General features: G+C 39.8%; 1 protein-coding gene across 4 annotated transcripts in view; it reads right to left on the reverse strand.

The window, feature by feature from the left end:
* Far1 (fatty acyl-CoA reductase 1) overlaps positions 1-20,111 on the reverse strand; it is a 61,018-nt gene that overhangs the window by 6,849 nt on the left and 34,058 nt on the right. For all 4 annotated transcript variants that reach the window (XM_076831039.1, XM_076831041.1, XM_076831038.1 and 1 more), the window contains exons 2-3: positions 711-1,423; positions 197-445 (exon numbers count right to left, since the gene is read on the reverse strand). In XM_076831039.1, coding sequence (XP_076687154.1) covers positions 197-445; positions 711-923 — 462 coding nt within the window. In that variant the 5' untranslated portion in view covers positions 924-1,423. The remainder of the gene's footprint in view (positions 1-196; positions 446-710; positions 1,424-20,111) is intronic.

Below are 20,111 nucleotides of genomic sequence, written 5' to 3' on the forward strand. Positions count from 1 at the left end.
GCGTAGAGTATTAGGCTCCCACTTTCGACCCCCTACGAGCCAGAGGTTGCTCATCACTGAGCTATACTACCTCTCCTCCTCGTCATCTATAAATTTATGTATATTATTCGCTGTTCGCCTTCTACGGCAAAGCCTCGGGGGAACTTTTACATCGCGCTGTCTACGGAGAGTAGAACGCGCGCGGGGGAAACCTTACCTCTAGATTGTGCATACGATGGCACAGATTCAACAGCTGCTTAGTGCCAACCATGTTGATGGTGACCGAAAGCTTCAGCGCCTCGTCGAATTTTACCGTTGCGGCGGAATGGAAAACGACCGACACGCATTTAATCAGCGTATTCTGGTCGGCCTCCGAGATGCCTAGCTCCTGCTCCGTCACGTCCCCAGCCACGGGGATCACCTTCGAAAGCTCGAGAGGGGAGTCCCGTCGCAGTTTCTCGAACAGCTATCAACCCACAATACATGAATATTCGAAAACCCTTCATCGTTCACCAGTCACAGACGCAGGTCGACAGAATCAGTCGACTAAATTACATCCTTACAATATTACGACCTCGATATCCGAATTAACGCTAAATACATTCGCAAAAAGGAAACGCTCCTTTCACCGGGGATCAACGATCGCCCAAGCTCAGAGCCGTCAACAGATTCTTTCTCCCCTAGTCCAGCCTGCGGTAGACGGCTGCGGAAGCTAGTTTCCATTATCTTACCGGCCCGTTTAGCAATTCCTGCAGCCTGTGCTGAACGTCCTGGCTCTTCTTGGGTCTCATCAGCAGATAGATATTCTTTATACCCGGACAAGATCTGAGTAGCTTCTCGACGAGCACTTTGCCCATGAAACCAGTGCCGCCGGTGATGAAGATAGACCTGTCCCTGTAGAAGTCCTTCACGGACGTGCATTGGGGGCCGCTCAGTGTACTCATCTTGACGGTGTTCGTCGCGAAGCGAGACGATCCTTTTCTAATCGCTTCCCTTCCTCCACGGGTTAGAGCTTTCGCGTGCTACTCGATTGAGGAAGAGAGAGACAGAGAGAGAGAGAGAGGGAGATAGAGAGAGAGAAAGAGAGAGAGAGAGAAAGAGAGAAAGAGAGAGCCTGCGTTCCTCTTCTTTTCGCTGGAGGCTTGGATCAGAGAAGAAAACACTTCCGATTCTGACGATCCTCTTCGGCTTGTTCTTTGGTTCTGGATGCGATCTTCGTTATGTATGTATAGTCCTCTTCTAACGCGACTTCCTCCTCAAATCCGTTCCTGTCGCTGTACAGTGGAAGAAAGCTCCCTCAGAGATGGGGAAACAGGCTTTGGGGAAGATGCAACGAAAACTGGCACACGTTCACGCCGTTCCAGGGTTTTCCAAGCGGTCTGCGAATGGACTTAATTTCGGCTGGATTCATTTCGTGCCTCCTGCGACCACAGCTTTTACTCAGCTGAAAAGAGAAAACGGGAATTAGAGAGTCGCCGGCGCACCAACGCTTATCTGGGGAACGGAAAGGGGGATTCTATACATCTGCGACGTTCCTACGCTAGAATCTCGCAGTATTGATCCTCTCTATCGGATTCTATCGTGATTTTCTGTGACTCAACGTGACACACGGGCCACCGACGGTCTTCTGCGCTCCCGTTCCCGTTCCTTGGCAATTCTTAACGGGCTACGAGATTGAGACGTACTTCGCGCGCGAAAGTGCCAGTTGTAATCAATTGAAGAGTTTTTGTAGAAAATACTGTAAGTGGGAAAATTAAAAAAAAAATTGTAGGCAATTTTATCGTAACAGTATAATGTGGAGTTTGATTTCTGGCAATTAGGTACAGTGCTTTCTACTGGAACTCCTCAATTAATGTCTTTGGTATTTCTAAATAGCTCCCGAATAAAAGATATCGCTCTGTTTGCGTTTTAGTTTAAAGATAGCTGGATAGGTAAAAAGCAGGGTCGGATTAAGAGCTTCAGGAGCCCTAAGTACTTGAAAGAATTTTAGGTCTCCTTATGCAAAGTGATCACTTCAACGCAACGCACAATTTGACTAAAAAGTGTTTCTAACAAAAGTTAGATTTTAAAATTCAGAAAATCTCTATGGTGCCCCCGCGCTTATTTTGCTCGTTGGTTAATCCAGCACTGATGAAAAGATACAAGGAGGAAGGTGGAGGATCGTAGATTCGCGCAAACAAACGGCTGCCACAGCGGTACAGCGCGGCTTTCGAAATAGCTAAGCGAGTTTAAGGGGACCTTCCAGTCTGGAGCCCCCAAAATAGGTGATCTTTAGGAATTAATTAAAGGAAAACTACTATGTATAATTTAATGGGACTTTTTTCATTGTATTAAGGATGTCTTAAGTTGTAGAAATATATTTTTTGTTTTATAATTAATCTTTGCAGACGGCGCTGGGGAGTCGTTAAAGTCAAGGCGTCAAAAAATTGATGCAAATCGGTGGGACCAGTATCTCCAAAAGTTACTATCCAATTCGACTGAAACTTTTCTTACTTTGAAGAATATACTTCTGGCTAGGGAGGAAACCAGAACAAATTACAAAAATAACATTTTTTTAGAAAATAACGACACTTGAAGTTTGAAATCACTTTTTCCCTATATTTTTCACCCTTTCAACGGCTTTGAAAATTATAAATTTTCAAATTTTTGTATTTTTTCTGGTTTCCCTCCCAGCCAGAAGTATATTCTTCAAAGTAAAAAAAGTTTCAGTCGAATCGGATAATAACTTTTGGAGATACAGGTCCCACCGTTTTGAGAACACTGTTTCGAGAAAAACGCGTTTAAAGTTGGGGGTGTTTCGAGAAAATCGCGTTTAAAATTGGGGGTTTTTCGAGAAAAACGCGTTTAAGGGTGTTACCCATGCATTTGCCGCTACTCAAATGCCCGTAACTTCGGGAATTTTACGAATTTCAACAAATCCTTTCAAACACGTATTTATTTACATAAATAAAAAAAATCGACTTTTAGACCGGAACCTCCCCTTAAAGCAGACACTTAATTTGTCCCCGCTGTAGTTCCCAGCGTAGTCGGGAATAATAAAAATAAAAATTGGGTCAAAGCTACGATCGCGGAAAATCACGACCGTCCACTTCTTTTCTGGCAACGTGTAAAGAAAGAACCCCGGGGACGTCGCTTATTGGACAGTCTCGCTCCTCTGGCTCGCAAAGGCCCGCGAATTCTATAGCTAAACCCCGGATCGGGATTAACAAGCTACTCGCACGTAATCGAGCCTATTTAGAATTAAAATATTCGAGCGCGATGAACGCGGCCGGCCGCGAATTTCAAAGCAGAATTCTGCCAATTAATCCCCCGCGCGGTGAAGTATTTTCGAGGAAGAGGAAGCCGAGGGCATTGAATTCGCGCTGAAAGGCGTCGCGGCAGTCCCGCGGAATTAAAGATCAACAGGAAAAAGGCGTTAACTGGCGCCGCAGAAGCTGCTGTCGCGGTTAGCTCGTTACACTTCCCGTCCAGTGAGTCTTTCGCCCCGCTCCACATCCACGTTCCATGTAACACGGGCGAGGGAATGCCTATCGAGTGGATTCCTTATCTTAAGCCTGTGATTCCGTTCGGCAGAATTATCTCTTGATATCGCGCGACCAGGTGTGGCTTACGGCCCCGTGCACACGATATTTTGGAAACGCCACTGACTCGTGGAAGAGAAACTTACGCGCGGCGTAACAGAATCTTGATAACCAGTGGTCGCGAACGCTTTTACCGGGAGGCAGGTGTTTCACGGTGATCGACGGAATGACTTTGTTCGCGGGGCTCCTTCTGTACCAAGGGGGCGAAAGTTGCGTTTAAGGGGTCATTCCGGTTAGCGCGCTGATAAATTCAGCGATTCTCAGGAATTTATTGCGACGTGAATAATTATAGTAATGGAATAAAATTTTTTTCTATCCATTAAACTACGTTTCTGCAGTAAATGAAAAATATAAAAGTAATCAAATTATTGCTTTTAAAATGCTTTTGAAACCGATCTTGATGACATGTTTAAAAATTCATGCCTCGCTCGCGAAGGCGATTTCAGCTGTTAGACTTATCTGAACTCAAAAATCCAAAAAGATTCTTGATCAGTATGTCTGTCACTGTCGCTCGGAGTATAATTAGTGATTTATCTTCAAAATTAGCAAAATGACGGGCAAAATGCAAGATGAATGTTTTTTGGGCTCTTTTATTTTATATTTTCGATTTTAAAAGTAGGTTAGACTGAATGAAAATACTTGGTTGTGGCCCCTGAGGGAGTCATAGGTGTGCAGAATAAGCAGTAAAATTTTTGAAGCAATCGGTTCGATAGATTTTCAGATTTTATTTTCGCGATGCGAAAAAATGACGTTTCGAGAAAACCGCGTTCAAGAGCCTCTGCGCTCCCTACAAAATGCCTCTTGGAAGCTAAAATAATCGGAATTTTTCCATGAAAATTTAAAGGTACATTCTTGCGGATATGTACTTTCGAAAACTGTTTTAAAAAAAATCGATTTTTTCAACCCGTCTGACCAGAATGACCCCTTAAAGCTCCCGCGGGAGTACCTTTCTGTGAAAGGCAAGACTGTTCCGATGAGAATTCAATTTTCAACCGCGGGGAGTTTAACCCATCGTTGACACTCTGGGTGTGAGCCACCCATAAGCTGATTTTGACGCTCTGTACCTTCTACGTGCAAAGTAAATACCATTTCTCCAAAGCTGACTTATAAACTATTTTTCTTCTCAAAGTATTATATTTAAACAACAACTCTGTAGATTTTTAGCTTCTGATATTGAAATTTGTAAAAGTTACAATTTTTTAAAGATTTCCTTCGTTCTTCTCGACATATGGTAACCTGGAATTTTTCCACAAAAACTGTGATAAAATTTAAATAAAAAAAACTATTTTAATACATTCTAGAGACCTTGAAAATGACCCATGATTTTTTTCACAACGATTGGATTCTTTGGCTGAGAATGGCAGCCGTTCAAAAATCGCTCTGGGTGTGAGCCACCCTACTGGTCAAAGTCGATTGAAAAAAAAGGTGTGTCAACGAAGGGTTAAGATTCTTCAACTACGAATGAGCTACAATTTTTCTATGTTCTTCCTAACTTCACTGTGCTTTGCGAGTACCTTGAATTGAGGCGGCCAAATCGAGACATCTAAGGGTTTCTAAAATGTTTTCTGTAATAATAATGATATTAATTACAGTCGTCAGGATAATTTATATTCCCGGATGAACCCAGATCGATATCAGTTGGATGTTAATGAGATGGTGCCGAGTTAGGCGGACGGAGGTAGCGTCTGATGAGATCCTTGAAGGAAGGCGGAAATGCACACACGTCTGACACTGCTCGCTTCGATTATTCGAATCAGGAGCACTTAGGTTAACTGATTACATGCCAAGGGGCCTCGAGGAAGAATAGCCTTTCTGCGTTCAAATGCCCCCAATGCCTCGGGAAGCTAGAGGAAATTCTTTCACCGAAGGAAGAGGATCGCTACAGGCACACGATTGCATTCTACTAACGACTCGCTCCATATCAGGATTAAAATTATAATGATCAAAAGAATCGCTTGCGAGGTCTCGGCAAGGCCACCTGAAGACACCCTCTGATCAGCGGGAGTACCGTCTAACCGGTGCGCGGCCGATCCTACAGACGATTTTCCCTCTGGAGCACCGTAATCCTCTGAAATCTCGGCATCTACTCGCTCACTTGCTTTCCACTCGCCATTTAGACTCTCCTCGAGGAAATTGCATTATTAACGGTATTTAGCGAGAAGCTCGAAAGAACTCCCCCTCCGCTGCTCGAGGAACAATGGAATGGAACACGCCAACGCGCACAATGCAGGCGAAAGCAGCGAAATTCTCCTGGAAACAGTCGGCAATAGGACGCAGGGCACTGCGTGCACCCCCCCCCCCGTGCGGGACGTCTATGAACGCTATGCGCCGGTCGTGGTTGCTGGACGCCCATGGGCGTTCGCAGCACGCGGGGAGCCGACCGGTGGACAGTTCGATGTATGATTCCGTTAGAGGATTTAGCGGTTGAAGAATAGCGAATAAAGGGAGCAACAGAAGTGGGGCAAGTTAGTGTATCGAAATTCCTGCGGGATTTACCAAATCTGTATAGCACGTGCGGATTGCAAAATGTTGGTCTAACTTCGGTAGGTGACTTAGCTGTCTTCAACAGTGTACGTACATGCTACAATCATGGAGAACGATCTGGCACACTCATCAGATGTAACGAATACGTTACAAACATTGAATAATTCAATTTCTACAGCGCACTGTCACGTACCGAGGCTATATGAATATTATTAACCTTCTAATCCAAAAACTAACAGGTAAACGTGCACAGTGATTAGAATTTGTATTCGATCGAATGTCTCAACAATTCCTTCATCGAATTCGAATCGAACTTAGAGGGACTGGGTAGTTAAATCGCTCGAAAATCGAGTATTTTTTTTTTGCGAATTAATTACAAGGAGATGTATACAAATTGGGGATAGTACTTTTGGCTACTGTTTGTTAATAGTATAAATTTTAAACAATTTTTTTTTATGATATATACGTATATATGACGGCGCTAAAGTCGTCTGAAGCGTAGACGGGTTTTCTGTGGTTTTGCGGTGATTGTAAAAAAACGGAGGTTCGGATCGACTTGAAATTTTTACACCACGTTCAAAATATTTCCCTTTCTCCACTGAACCTCAACATTAAAGTGTGAAATCTCTAGTTTCGGAGATAAAAATAGTAAGTACAATTCGCCTTCTCCTAGGCACTGTTTTAATAATTTTGGTTCAATTCTTTTTTTCTGAAGTTCGGAGAGAAATTGCAGGCTCTAGGAGAAACATATTCCAAGGAAACCGCTGTGTCTTTATGTTTAAGCTCAATATCAGTGCAAGGCAAAAGACAGTTTTTCTAAAACACCGTATAATCAACCTCGCGTGGTGCAATTTGTAAAATAGATGCTCATAAAAAAGAATTTCTTACTCTACGTGGTACTAATAAACATTGCATAAAAGGAAAAGTCGGTGCTTGCTTTCATCTCCTTGTAATTAATTCGCAAAACATACTCCTCCATCGTTCAGCGACTTGACTGCCTGAAGGTAGCAGCTCATTTTCTCGAAAACGAAGCGCGATATAAAAAAAAGTCACTCTTTCTTTTCGACTTGTAACAGGTAACTACGTCGAGAAGGAGGAGTAAAATTTTTTGATATCGCGCTTCGTTTTCGAGATAATGGACTTCGAAGTGCAACATAGGCACATCGGCGCATAGTCCGATTTTTAGAAACAGCGTCTCGCTGAATCTGGCCCATTGCTCCACGAAAGGCGAACCACTAACAGCTGTATCCCCAACGTGCCATAAACCGCCGTTGTAATAAATACCTTATAATCCTTATAATAATTACTATCGCCCATAATTACCATGCTCCGAGTCGCCCAGCCTCGATCACACTTCACCATACGAATGCCACAATTACACGCCTATTAAATCAGAGATCCATCCACGCGGCGACTAAAGGGCAGGCATCGATCCCTCATACCCCCGCGGAGCCGCGCACACCCAGCAGCTTGCAAGCTAAGCCGGAGGATTCCGATGCTCCTCCACAGGATCAAACGCGACCCCGCGTGCCACATCGGAGCACATATTCAACCTCCATTCATATCCCCCACTCTGGCGAGCCTCCGCACACCGAGGAGACGCACCGAGGCCCGCCGCGAGCGAGCGACCTACATAATACATCGCCGAAAACCCAGGTGTCATCGATCCTTCGGCTGTCAATGGAACCTGCACACCTTCGCCAGCCACTTTCATTCCCGGGCGGAGGATTTATTTTCGCGATTCCCTCCTCGGGCTCGGCGGATGATTACATCCACCTTATCGCCGCTCCGGGCTCGCGGCGATGCACGGATCCGGCGGGGGGGAGGGGGGCTAATCGCGGCGGCGGGGTAGGGGAGGGCCGGGGTTTTTTAGAAATCCGTGCTAGAGCGCGCAGAGAGGGGGCGAGGGAGACGGAGAGGTTTCGGTGGGATTCTAGGTCAGCGTCGCGGCCTCGAAACAGACGGTCACGAGAGCCCAGCCCGTTCCTCGGCCTCCAGGGACGATGGGACAAGGAAGAAAGAGAGGAACGTCGCTCGACCCCGTTACATGAAAACCCGTTATGCGACGAACAACGACCGCCGCCGACCGACTGACTGACAGAATCTTCTTTTCCTTTCCGACGCCTCCTCCTCCTCCCCCCCCGCCCTCCTCCTCATAGCCGTACCCACGGCACGGCCGTCTAATCGAGTCGCCTTTTTCCTCTCTGTCTCGCCCATCGTCACCCACTTCCGTCCACCCCCGTCCCGCACCGCACGCGGCAGCGCCGTTTTTCCTTAGCGATTTTATTCTGATTACACGTCGTTTTTCTCCGGCTCAGTCCACCATGTCTCGTGGGAATAGTTTTGTGGGAATTGCGGCTGGTTGATACGCTGGATTAGCGAGGTTCTTGTGGGTTAGTGTTACTGCTGGTTGGCTGGATGAGCGATTTGTTTGGGGCGCTCAGTGGCTTCATTCGGTGCCGGGGAAAATTCGATTTAAGTGGCTTTTTAATTGCGATTTAATTCCTGCGAATTTGCGATTTTATTTTAATTTTAAATTACGACTTGGTCAGGGGCGCACCCGGATGGAGGTGGGGGCTGGCAGCTCACCAAAAGAAGGGGCGTTGTGAGAAGAAAAGAAGGCTGAATTGTAGTCTTTAATGAATACATTCTAAATTTATATATATATATATATATATATATATATATATATATATATATATAATTCCTTAGCGCGATTATAGAAATTTATTTAAGAATTTGTTTCCTATTTATTTTAGATTTTTTAGATTTTTTAGATTTATATATATTAGCGCGATTATTAAAATTTATTTAAGAATTTATTTTCTATTTATTTTATATTTTTTAGATTGTTTAGATTTATATATATATATATATATATATATATATATATATATATTATAGAAATTTATTTAAGAATATAGTTCCTATTTATTTTAGATTTTTTAGATTTATATATATATATCTAAAAAAATTTAAAAATCTAAAGTAAATAGGAAATAAATTCTTAAATAAATTTCTATAATATATATATATATAAATCTAAAAAAATTATTTAAGAATTTATTTCCTATTTATTTTAGATTTTTTTAGATTTTTTAGATTTATATATATATATCTAAAAAAAAATTAAAAATCTAAAATAAATAGGAAATAAATTGTTAAATAAATTTCTATAATCGCGCTAATATATATAAATCTAAAAAATCTAAAAAATCTAAAATAAATAGGAAATAAATTATTAAACAAATTTCTATAATCGCGCTAAGGAATTTTATTGAATTTGCGCTGAGAATATTGTTATCCGCTCAACTCGGCTCCCTCCAAGATTAAATCCTGAACGCGCCACTGTTGTAGTTTTTAACACTCTGGCTGGCGAATGGATTTCAGAGATGCCTGCTCGAGTCGGTCAGGCCTTTCCAAGTGATCTTTGCTGCAGAGAAAGTTCTGCTCCACTCGCGCCGAGGAAATATTCGAGGATTCCTGGGATTACTTTCGATGCTTTCCACGAAGTATGAACGCGGAGGACGCGACGCAACTGTGCACAGGGTGCACACCCCTCGGCGTGCAAACGCGCCGACGCTAGTACAGTTAAAGTAGAATTGAGCGATGCGATTTGTTCAGTATCTAAGTTCAACGTTTGAGTGTTCCGCCGAAGGATACGTTTGCGGCGAATGTCACTAGACCCAGAGGAGAGGCAGACTCAGTAAGATCATAAACAGAGGGTTAATGAAAGGGTAAAATGCGTACCCTTGAGCAACGCAGATTTATGTGCGATATGGTATTCATGTACAAGGTGCTAAACAATTATATACATTGTACCGAGATATTGACACTTTTCAAACTACACGTACCACCTAGGATACTGACAAGGGGACATTCCACGCGAAATCGGACACTTTTTGGAGTAACATTTCGGATGTGGATGAAATTGGAATATATTGCAGGGTAAAAGACCCAATTACTGACACCTAACCAATTACTGTCACCTTAAGCTATTTTACTTAAAATAACGAACAAATAAACGTTGTAAAGTCATACACAAAAAGAATTATGTAATTCAACCTATAATCTATACTATAGTTTATTTATTCGTTATATTAAGTCAAATAGCTTAAGGTGACAGTAATTGGCTAGGTGTCAGTAATTGGGTCCTTTACCCTAGTCTTTAGGGATATGTAAACATATCTCGATGGATTTTTGACAATTTCGAAAAATGTCGATTTTACAGCTGTTTGAAGGTCTGGGTTAGCTCGCGAGTTACAGCAGAAAATCGGAAAATAACCGAATTTTCAGGGGTTAATTTCACCCCCTCCTGCTGAATTTGGGCAGCAAACGAGAATTGCGTGGTAATCAGGAGGAAATCCTCTACATATTCACTAAGTTTCAGAATTTTTTTAATATTCGGGTTCGGGATTTTTCCTTGTGAGAAGGCTTCCCATCTTCCATCTAAACTCTTACAAAACTACCTTCAGTAATGGTATCATTATCAATAGACTATGCAAGTCTGCTAACAAAGTTGAACCTCTGGATGACTTTTTTTCCGGATCCCTATATACGTTCAAGAGCGCAATAGCTTAGTAGACGACCTTTTACCTACTTAGTATATAAGTTATCAATAATTAATTCCAAATTATATTACTCATGTTTGTACCAAAAGGTGCGCTCCTATCTTCTATTTTATAATAATAATAATATTTATTTAGTACCCGTAAATAAATATTATTATTAAATATTATTATTATTATATCTCCTCCTATCTTCGCTCCTATCTTCTATTTTATAATAATAATAATATATAATAATAACATTTATTTAGTACCCGTAAATAAATATTATTATTAAATATTATTATTATTATATCTCCTCCTATCTTCGCTCCTATCTTCTATTTTATAATAATAATATTTAATAATAACATTTATTTAGTACCCGTAAATAAATATTATTATTATTATAAAATAGAAGATAGGAGCGCACGAACAAGCTTAATTGTATAGGACCAGTTTTACTACTCAGCTTCGCCCGTGATTTAGATTCTGACTTCATAAAAATATAAATATTGTTTTAGTTTTTTTTTTTTTGTGAAAATGGTGACATTTACCAGGATTAGACAGGCATAATGAGCTGATGCACATTTCGTGATCCAAGAGTTCACCAAAAGTTATTCAAAAGTTTTTAGGCGACAGAAAAACACACAAACATTTATAAACTTTCTGATTTACATATCCAGGGCACGGTGTAACGGACAGCTGTTCCGACTCAGCACCTTCAGCCCAGCGATTTTGTGTGCCGATTTCTGTTTGGTTCTTCTGGTCGCTGCGAGAGGCGTCTTCAAAGAAATCCATGTACGCGTGCATTTATGTGATTGTAGTAGCGGAGCTTTTAGTAGTATTATGCGCAAAAGCTCAGCCTTTTCTGCTCGAGCGCCAATCTAGTAGCCGCCAGAAGAACTAGGACGAAAAACTCACACATTTTGAAAAGCAGTCGGAACAACACCTGTCTATTACACCGTGACCCAGGGTGTTCCAGCAATATTTCGCTCGTTTCATAGCTTTAGTTTGCACGGCCCGAAGTGAGTTGCTGATGTGACGAAAGCAATTGGTAATTGCTATCGTTATTGCGAGGGTATCAAAGTTGATGAGGAAGAGGAGCCACTTCTATCCGGTTCGCAATAAAAATTTCACGTGCCACGTATTTAGTCTGCAGAGCCTCTGTTGCGTATTCACTGTCTCAAGTTTGATAACACATTACGTACTACGAAGATAAGGGCAGGATGTAATTTAGTAACGCTCGGCGCAGCAGAAGATTAGACATTGCGCCAGCGTGCAATTAAAAAGAACAGGCCCAGTAGTCTGTGATTAATGAAAACTATGGGACACAACAGTGAAAGTCCCTTCGAGCAGGTGCGCAAATTTCTGCGCTGAACTTCGAGAGGACAATCCGCATGCTTGGCAGACAAACCTGCGACGAGTCAGCCGACCAAAATCACTCCTACTCGAAAAGTTCGAATATGAAAATAATTCGCCCAATTTGCGATTAACCCTTAACTGGTATACTGTTTTTGGCAAACGTGGCTGGTATACTGGGGTCGCGGCAGACCCCAAATAAAAAAGGACACAGAAATTTGTAAAGTCGACCCTGAATCAACCTCTATGAATATTTTGTTCTTAGGTAATGTGTGAAATAATAGAAACCTAGAAAGTTAAACTATTATTATAAAATTAATTAGAAAAACAGTCTACAAGCTTAGGCAACCAAAAATTTTGCAGCGAACTTTGCGTGCCTGGGGTCACGAGCGACCCCAAGATACCAGTTAAGGGTTAATTAGATAGTAAATCAGCAATAATTTTAAATCTCTGATCCACGCTCCTTTTCTCACCCATGTCCCAATTTCTTCACTCCACTAAAACGTCCCCCCGGGTCATTTTTAACTCTCTGAGGATTTCTGGAGAAGCACAAGTTACTGCTGATATATGCTTCCAGCTCTTCGACGTTGTGGTAAATGCAAGGCCGCGGCAGGTCGGAAGAAGAACCGCAGGGGACAAGCGGAAGCATTCGCGTCGCGCGAAGTTGCAGCTTCGCGTGTTACGCCTAGCGATAAGTTTGCCCCCGCGAGTCTATCGATAAAGAGTTATTATTATCGCGCCTCGAAGCCGACTGAAGATTTACCTTCGAAACTTGGAGCGATCCCCCTTGCCAATTGCCGTGGCGGTTTATCATCCGACGACCCCGAGGAAAATTCCCGTTCCTCTCTACGGAGACGCTATTATCACGGCGATCGATAGAAAACGGCGTTACGTAGCTATCGGTCCTCAAGTATCCGTTTGGCAGATGTCCAAAAAACACATGTCTCGCCGGCAGCCGTTCGGGCATTAAACGCGCCTTATTCCCTGGATAACGTCAGAGGAACTTCATTTTCTGCTAGTTTCGTTCTGGAAAAAGCGCGGCGCGTGCTCCAAGCCGAGACCGCGGATCAGGGATGTACCGTTGTATTTTGAAACCGCAGATTGAGCGGTGGAGATACGAGAGGCTGCAGGTTTCACTTCGAAGGCGTACAGCTTCCTCGTACAAACTGTATAAATATTTTTATTGGCGTCACAGTTAGGGCAATTATGGGGCCTGGTGACGTAGGGTTGCCTACGTGGGGGCGGTTGCGTCATCAGACGTCTGGAGACTTTGGAATACTTTTATAGACAACCGCGGTTCGCACGTGGAACCGTCCAGGGCGCCGGGCAGAGACTACTAGAGGCGTTGGAGGTGTGTGACCGATTGGGAAATGTTCAGATGAATTTGATTCTGATTCGGTGATAGGTTTGAGTATTTTTGATAGTAGGGTAAAGGACCCAATTAATGACAACTAACCAATTACTGTTACCTTAAGAGGTTTTAGTTAAAGTAATGAACAAATAAACGTTGTAAAGTCATACGCAAAAAGAATTATGTAATTCAACCTGTAATCTATACTGTAGATTATACACTATAGTTTATTTATTCGTTATTTTAAGTGAAGTAGCTTAAGGTGGCAGTAATTGGTTAGGTGTTAGTAATTGGGTCCTTTACCCTAGTGCAGCAGTTTCGTATTAAAAAGGAAAAGGGACGTAGAATTTGAGATGAGTTAATAATTAAATTGAAGAATTTGCAGCGAGAGGGTGCAGCTGCATTTTTACCAACTTCGAGAAAATTAGGAAACACTGTTTATGAAATTATCGCTTTGTGGTGACATTGAAAAGAGAACACTAATTGGAAAATATATATTTTCACGGAATAAATAGTAGGCGAGACCAGGGTTAGTTGATACGTTATTCTGTTTTCAATTTTTTTCACTTTTTATTTGAATTAATTAGTTAATAACAAATATGCCAAAATATACTTTGGTCCTTCCTCTTTAATGTATTGTAAATGAAGAGTATGGAAAATGCATACAAAATGAATGAAAAAATGTTATTTGGACGAAGGTAAAATGTATCAAAACTACTGCAAGGCTAGTTGATATGTTATTCTGTTTTCAATTTTTTTCATTTTTTATTTGAATTAATTACTTAATAATAAATATGCCAAAATATACTTTGATCCTTCTTCTTTAATGTGTTGTAAATGAAGAGTTGAGAAAATGCATACAAAATGAATGAAAAAATGTTATTTGGACGAAGGTAAAATGTATCAAAACTACTGCAAGGCTAGTTGATATGTTATTCTGTTTTCAATTTTTTTCATTTTTTATTTTAATTAATTACTTAATAATAAATATGCCAAAATATACTTTGATCCTTCTTCTTTAATGTGTTGTAAATGAAGAGTTGAGAAAATGCATACAAAATGAATGAAAAAATGTTATTTGGACGAAGGTAAAATGTATCAAAACTACTGCAAGGCTAGTTGATATGTTATTCTGTTTTCAATTTTTTTCATTTTTTATTTGAATTAATTACTTAATAATAAATATGCCAAAATATACTTTGATCCTTCTTCTTTAATGTGTTGTAAATGAAGAGTTGAGAAAATGCATACAAAATGAATGAAAAAATGTTATTTCGACGAAGGTAAAATGTATCAAAACTACTGCAAGGCTAGTTGATATGTTATTCTGTTTTCAATTTTTTTCATTTTTTATTTGAATTAATTACTTAATAATAAATATGCCAAAATATACTTTGATCCTTCTTCTTTAATGTGTTGTAAATGAAGAGTTGAGAAAATGCATACAAAATGAATGAAAAAATGTTATTTCGACGAAGGTAAAATGTATGAAAACCACTGCGGGGCTAGTTGATACGTTATTCTTTTTCAATTTTTTTCATTTTTCATTTGAATTAATTACTTAATAACAAATATGCCAAAATATACGTTGGTCCTTCCTCTTTAATATATAGTAAGCAAAAACTTGAGAAAATGCATACAAAATGAATGAAAAAATGTTATTTGGACGATCAATTTGGATGTATCAAAACTATTTACTTTTTCTCTATATAAATGAAAACAGTTAAAAAACGATTGTTAACGTCAGTGTACAAGTAAGCTGGATCGTAGGAAAGAATTGAACAACAATCTTCACATATCCTGCTCAAATGGAGCTACATATATACGGTGTCGAGATAATTCGTCTGTATCAAACTTGCCCCGGTCTCCCCTAGTTATTGAGTGGATAATTTTGTATTCTGTAATATTCTATAATAAAAATATTAATATTAATATTTCTATTTTAATTTATATTTTAATAAACGGCTCATTTATTATCGGGTTTCCATCAAACGCGCACCATGTGACGTAGAATTTTTTTTACGTATATTACACGTCATAACTCAAAAACTGTCAATAATGGAGTTGCACTCACAGAAGCGAATCAAAATTACATTAGTTGCTTAATAATATTTCATTCAACGAACATAGAATATTAATGACGACGAAGATAACAGAAAGGAAAGTAGTCCACATCCATCTGCTGCTCGTTTTTACAGTAAATATACGAAATATAAAATTTGCAGCTAACTGCCGCGGGCGCGCCCACCAAAGGGTTAAAAGATAAAATGCGAAGGGTTAAATAATAATGAGAATGATAGCGATGCGGGATACCACACGCCCCCGAAATAGCAGAAGCTGCAAAAGCGATTGAGGGAAATTTGCTGCCGTCGAAATCGAAAGACAGGTACGAGACGTTGTACAACAAATTTATGGAGTGGCGAGAGAATACAAAATTCTAGTCATTATCGGGAGCAGTTTTTGCAGAATAAATACCTCCTTAAATTACAATACTGACCTACCGAGTCGTTAACCTACGTGGAGTGTAATTCCAATTTTTTATACGCATTTCACTTTCCGGTAAATTCGAAAGCTCGACCGAAAGACAGAATCTTCGCTGTGTAAAACTGCACGATACGTGGCTGAATCAGAGGGGGTTAAAATATCGAAACCTGGGGTTCAATGTGACTTTACGAACTAGTTATTGATCGGGACTTAATTAGACTCGCTAAAGCGTCCATCGAAAGAGGAAGATTAGCTTCGTGGAGAAATTTATCCACAGACCCACAACCGCAACATCGTCAGGCGGCACATTTATACACGGATAATTAGCGCAGCACTCTTCCATTCGTAACAAATGATTGGTCTTAATTATCCGCGTATCTGCCGTTTCTTATACCTCCACGTTTTACTTCCGCAACATTTCTCTTTGCCTCCCCCTTTTCCACCGTTCCCTGGCTCCTTTTTATGTAACCCAGCATTGATCGGCACTGCGATTTCTGATTCCTCGGTGATGTAACGGGAAATTCTTTCTCCACGAACGAAGAAATCAAAGCGAAATCTAATATTTATGCTCGGCTCCGTTTTTGCGAGCTGAGTTAGCAAATTTAAAAATAAATTAAATAAACTTAATTAAATCAGCTTAAATAAAAAACAAATCATCGAAATCGGTGCACCTATGCGGAAGTTATGCGTGAACATACAAACATAATGAAATTATACGTGACGAATTGAGTAACCTCCTTCTTTTTCAAGTCGGTTAAAAACGAAAGCGTGCTGAAGCCTAACAATTAGCATATCGACCAAACAGCGTAAATTTGTATCAAACAAGTAGAGCTGTTCGAGTACCCGGAAAAAGCGAGCCGAGTACTCGAAAAATTCGAGCGGCTCGAAAGAACCGAGTAGCTCGAATTTTTGCGAGCGACTCGAAGAGAACCGAGCGAGTCGAAAGAATGTTTCGAATAGTTTATCTACAGGGTAATGATTCGTAATAATGTGAGTAATTAAAATGTAAACTGCAAATGAAAATATTCTCTAACTATTGAAAATTATTTTTCGCGTATGTATGATTTAATAATATTTCTTCTTGCGCTTTCCTTTATTTTTCTTTCTTTATTGCCTTTTCCGTATGTAGTATATTTCTGTCGAGTCACTGTTAACAAAGGCTGTTACCCGTTGAAAAGAATGAATAAGTATAAATAAATAAATAAAGAAATCAAAGAGTCAAAATTAAGATTATGGATTTTTCCATGTGTGTCTAGATGGAATCTGAATGTTTATAAACAAAGCGAGATGGCAATTCATGATGTGTCAAAGTTTTTGTTGACCTGGAAGACTTCTAGGATGAAATTAATTAAATTTAAAAAAAAAAATTAATCCCCACACCTTTCCGTAGAAAAATGGTTACTATTATTAATTCCCTGCCTTAAGTTACCTACTATTTCCATATTCAGTTAATATTTTGATTAAAGTTTGGTAATGAACAAAAAAAAACGAAAGAAAAATAAAGGAAAACGTTCCTAATATCGCCAAGGTTCCTAATATCGCCACTCGCTATATCTCGCAAAGTAAGCACTACAATTTACCAGTTGTGCACTGAATTAGTACCTAAACCTATGTCGGAAGACGTACTGTAATTGCAGCGTCGTGTGATCAACAACTACAGAAAGGGAAATATTTTAGAGAATCTTAATAGTGTAAAAATTTATTGGACTTCCACAATTTTACATCACATTCTGAGAAGGTAAGTCTAATAATTCAGTGAATGCAAGAATATCTACTAGAATGAAAGACGAAGTGAGTTTTCAATCTGATTAAATCATAAAGGAAATAATTTTACTATCTACATGTTTCTTTTAAGTTTATAAAATGAAGGTAAATTAGAATACCGGTATTCCAAATTACCTGCACTTTAACGAAATCGATACTTCCTGCCATTTTTCAATTAGACCAAAGTTTCAGCTACTTTTTGTATTTTATTATCACTGAGAGTTTGAAATATAAAAGTTTATCAGCTTCCCTATGATATTATGCAGTTTTTATTTGTTCCCATCCTCTGCCTTAATTTTTCATTCGTCTTAAACAAACTGGTATTCCAAATAAACTGCACTTCCTCTACACTTTTTTCAGGATCAGATTTTTGCATGTCTTACATTTGTTAATTCCTAATTAAAAATTTATAGGTTTCAACAATCCTAATTTACACTACATGAAAGATGAATAATTTCCCTTTACTTTAAAACGAATTGCACGCAAAGATATAAATTATTATTCAATTGACAGCGATTTAACTTTTGCTAGACGATATTAGGTACGGTCAGCCTACGCGAAAAATTATTTTCAATAGTTGGAGAATATTTTCATCTGCAGTTTACATTTTAATTACGAACAACCATTACCCTGTAGATAAACATATGTACTCTAAAATATTCGAGCCATTCAAGCTTCAAACTATTCGACATACTCGGACTGCTCGGTTCTATTCGAGCGGCTCGAAAAAATTCGAGTTCTCTGTTTTCTTCGAGCCACTCGGTTCCTTGGAGCCGCTCGCTTTTTTCCGAGTACTCGGCTCGGCTCGGTCCGAATCGCGAGCTACTCGAATATTTCAGTACTCGAACAGCCCTACAAGCGAGCGGGTATGAATAGTGTAGGAGTCATCAGGTCCCCGAGCTGATCGTGGCAGTTGAGCGACAGCGGTGTCATTGAAATTCAAAGGAGCGTTTCGTTTAAATCATATCAAAGGCGCGCTCTTCCTGCCGATCATTCTCGCATTACAATTCGTAAGTCGACGTCCTCGTGACACACTTCGCGCAATCTATCTAGCCAAGGCAGCTGCTACCTACATGGACATCCAAGTTTACGCTGTTTTCTCGACCGGTTACCCGGCTGTTCAACGAACTCGAAAATCACGACGCTCCAATCGACCCATTAGAATCGTACGAGCGGTGTTACAGTTTAGACGGTGGATCCTTCTGCGAGGATTATTTAAATTGTTTAGGAAGAATATGTGGTACTTAAGGGGTACCATTGACAGGTTGGATAATAAAGACATTTTTGTGATTTTTTTTTCTTCATATAAAGAAAGCACATATTTAGAAATCAAGATATAGACCTTGTTGTCTGTAAACGAAGCTGTATTTCCGCAGAAAAGAAATTTGGTTTCTACCAAGGCCTCTTCGTAGCGACAGCGTTTGCGGTACCGAAAATATCTCAAAGATTAGTGGACCGATTTGGAGAAAATTTTGCACGAATATTCTTGACACTGTAATCTAGTACCTGTCGAAGCTGACTTTGAATAAATTTATTTCTTGAGAAATGGCAGCTACCCAAAGTCAAGCATGCGATTTTCTAAGTTTTCATCTTCCTTTGTTAATAAAGAACAAAACAAGGCACTGATCGAAGAATCGTCTCGACAAGGGTTAGATTAGGGGTGTGTAACCCTCTACGAAATATCAAAGGTACTTAAATTTAATTGCAGAGGGCTGAATCAAAGTTTAGTTGCCAGACGAAGTGCAAGAAACAAGATCTACATGTTCGTATTTATTTATTATTTTTATTTATTTAAGTGTATCAACGGGATAAACCCTTTGTTATAAGAAGTAAAAATCGCACAAATCTACTAGAACAAACAATTAGAAAGTACAAAAAAAATATAATTAGAAGAAAGAAAAGCAGAGAAGTAAGCGCAAAGGAACCATTAATGATAGTGACGAACTAGATATAAAAAAAATCATAGTAATAATAATAGCAGCGAACATAGTAAAAGTTAAGGGGCATGGGAACTACGAACAGCGATTAGAGCAGAGTAATACAAGGAATTATTAAAGAAGTCAACAGAGTTACAGTACCGATTCGAAGTTATTAGAAGTCGATTAAGACTATTAACGTCGCACGCTTCTATCAAGCATGTTACATATAAGCACACGCAGTATTTAGTTATTCAAACTTTCCTTGATAAAGGTCTAAATATTGACCGAAACGTCAAAAGACGGTACCTCTTATATTTGCAAATTAGTTTTTATTCTCTTAATTCACCGAAACTGTGCGCCGAAATCATACGTTCTAATCTTTTATAATAATACAATTAACGTTAGAATTTAAATTAACGGGCGTGTACAAAGACGTTCCTGCGAGCCAAAGCCCGCAAACGATATTCAAAGGTGGCCAAAATACCATTAAAAAAAATCAACATGTTCGCTATAACGATTCGCTAATTTACATATTCTATGAATGGAGTTATTCGTCCCAAACGACGCGCTGTGTCCCGATAAGTAAAATAAAAAGAGAAGTCGATCTTAGAGAAACAATAGGCGCATACAGGTTAAGCAG

This window comes from Andrena cerasifolii, chromosome 2 (assembly GCF_050908995.1).
Source record: "Andrena cerasifolii isolate SP2316 chromosome 2, iyAndCera1_principal, whole genome shotgun sequence".
NCBI lineage: Eukaryota > Metazoa > Arthropoda > Insecta > Hymenoptera > Andrenidae > Andrena > Andrena cerasifolii.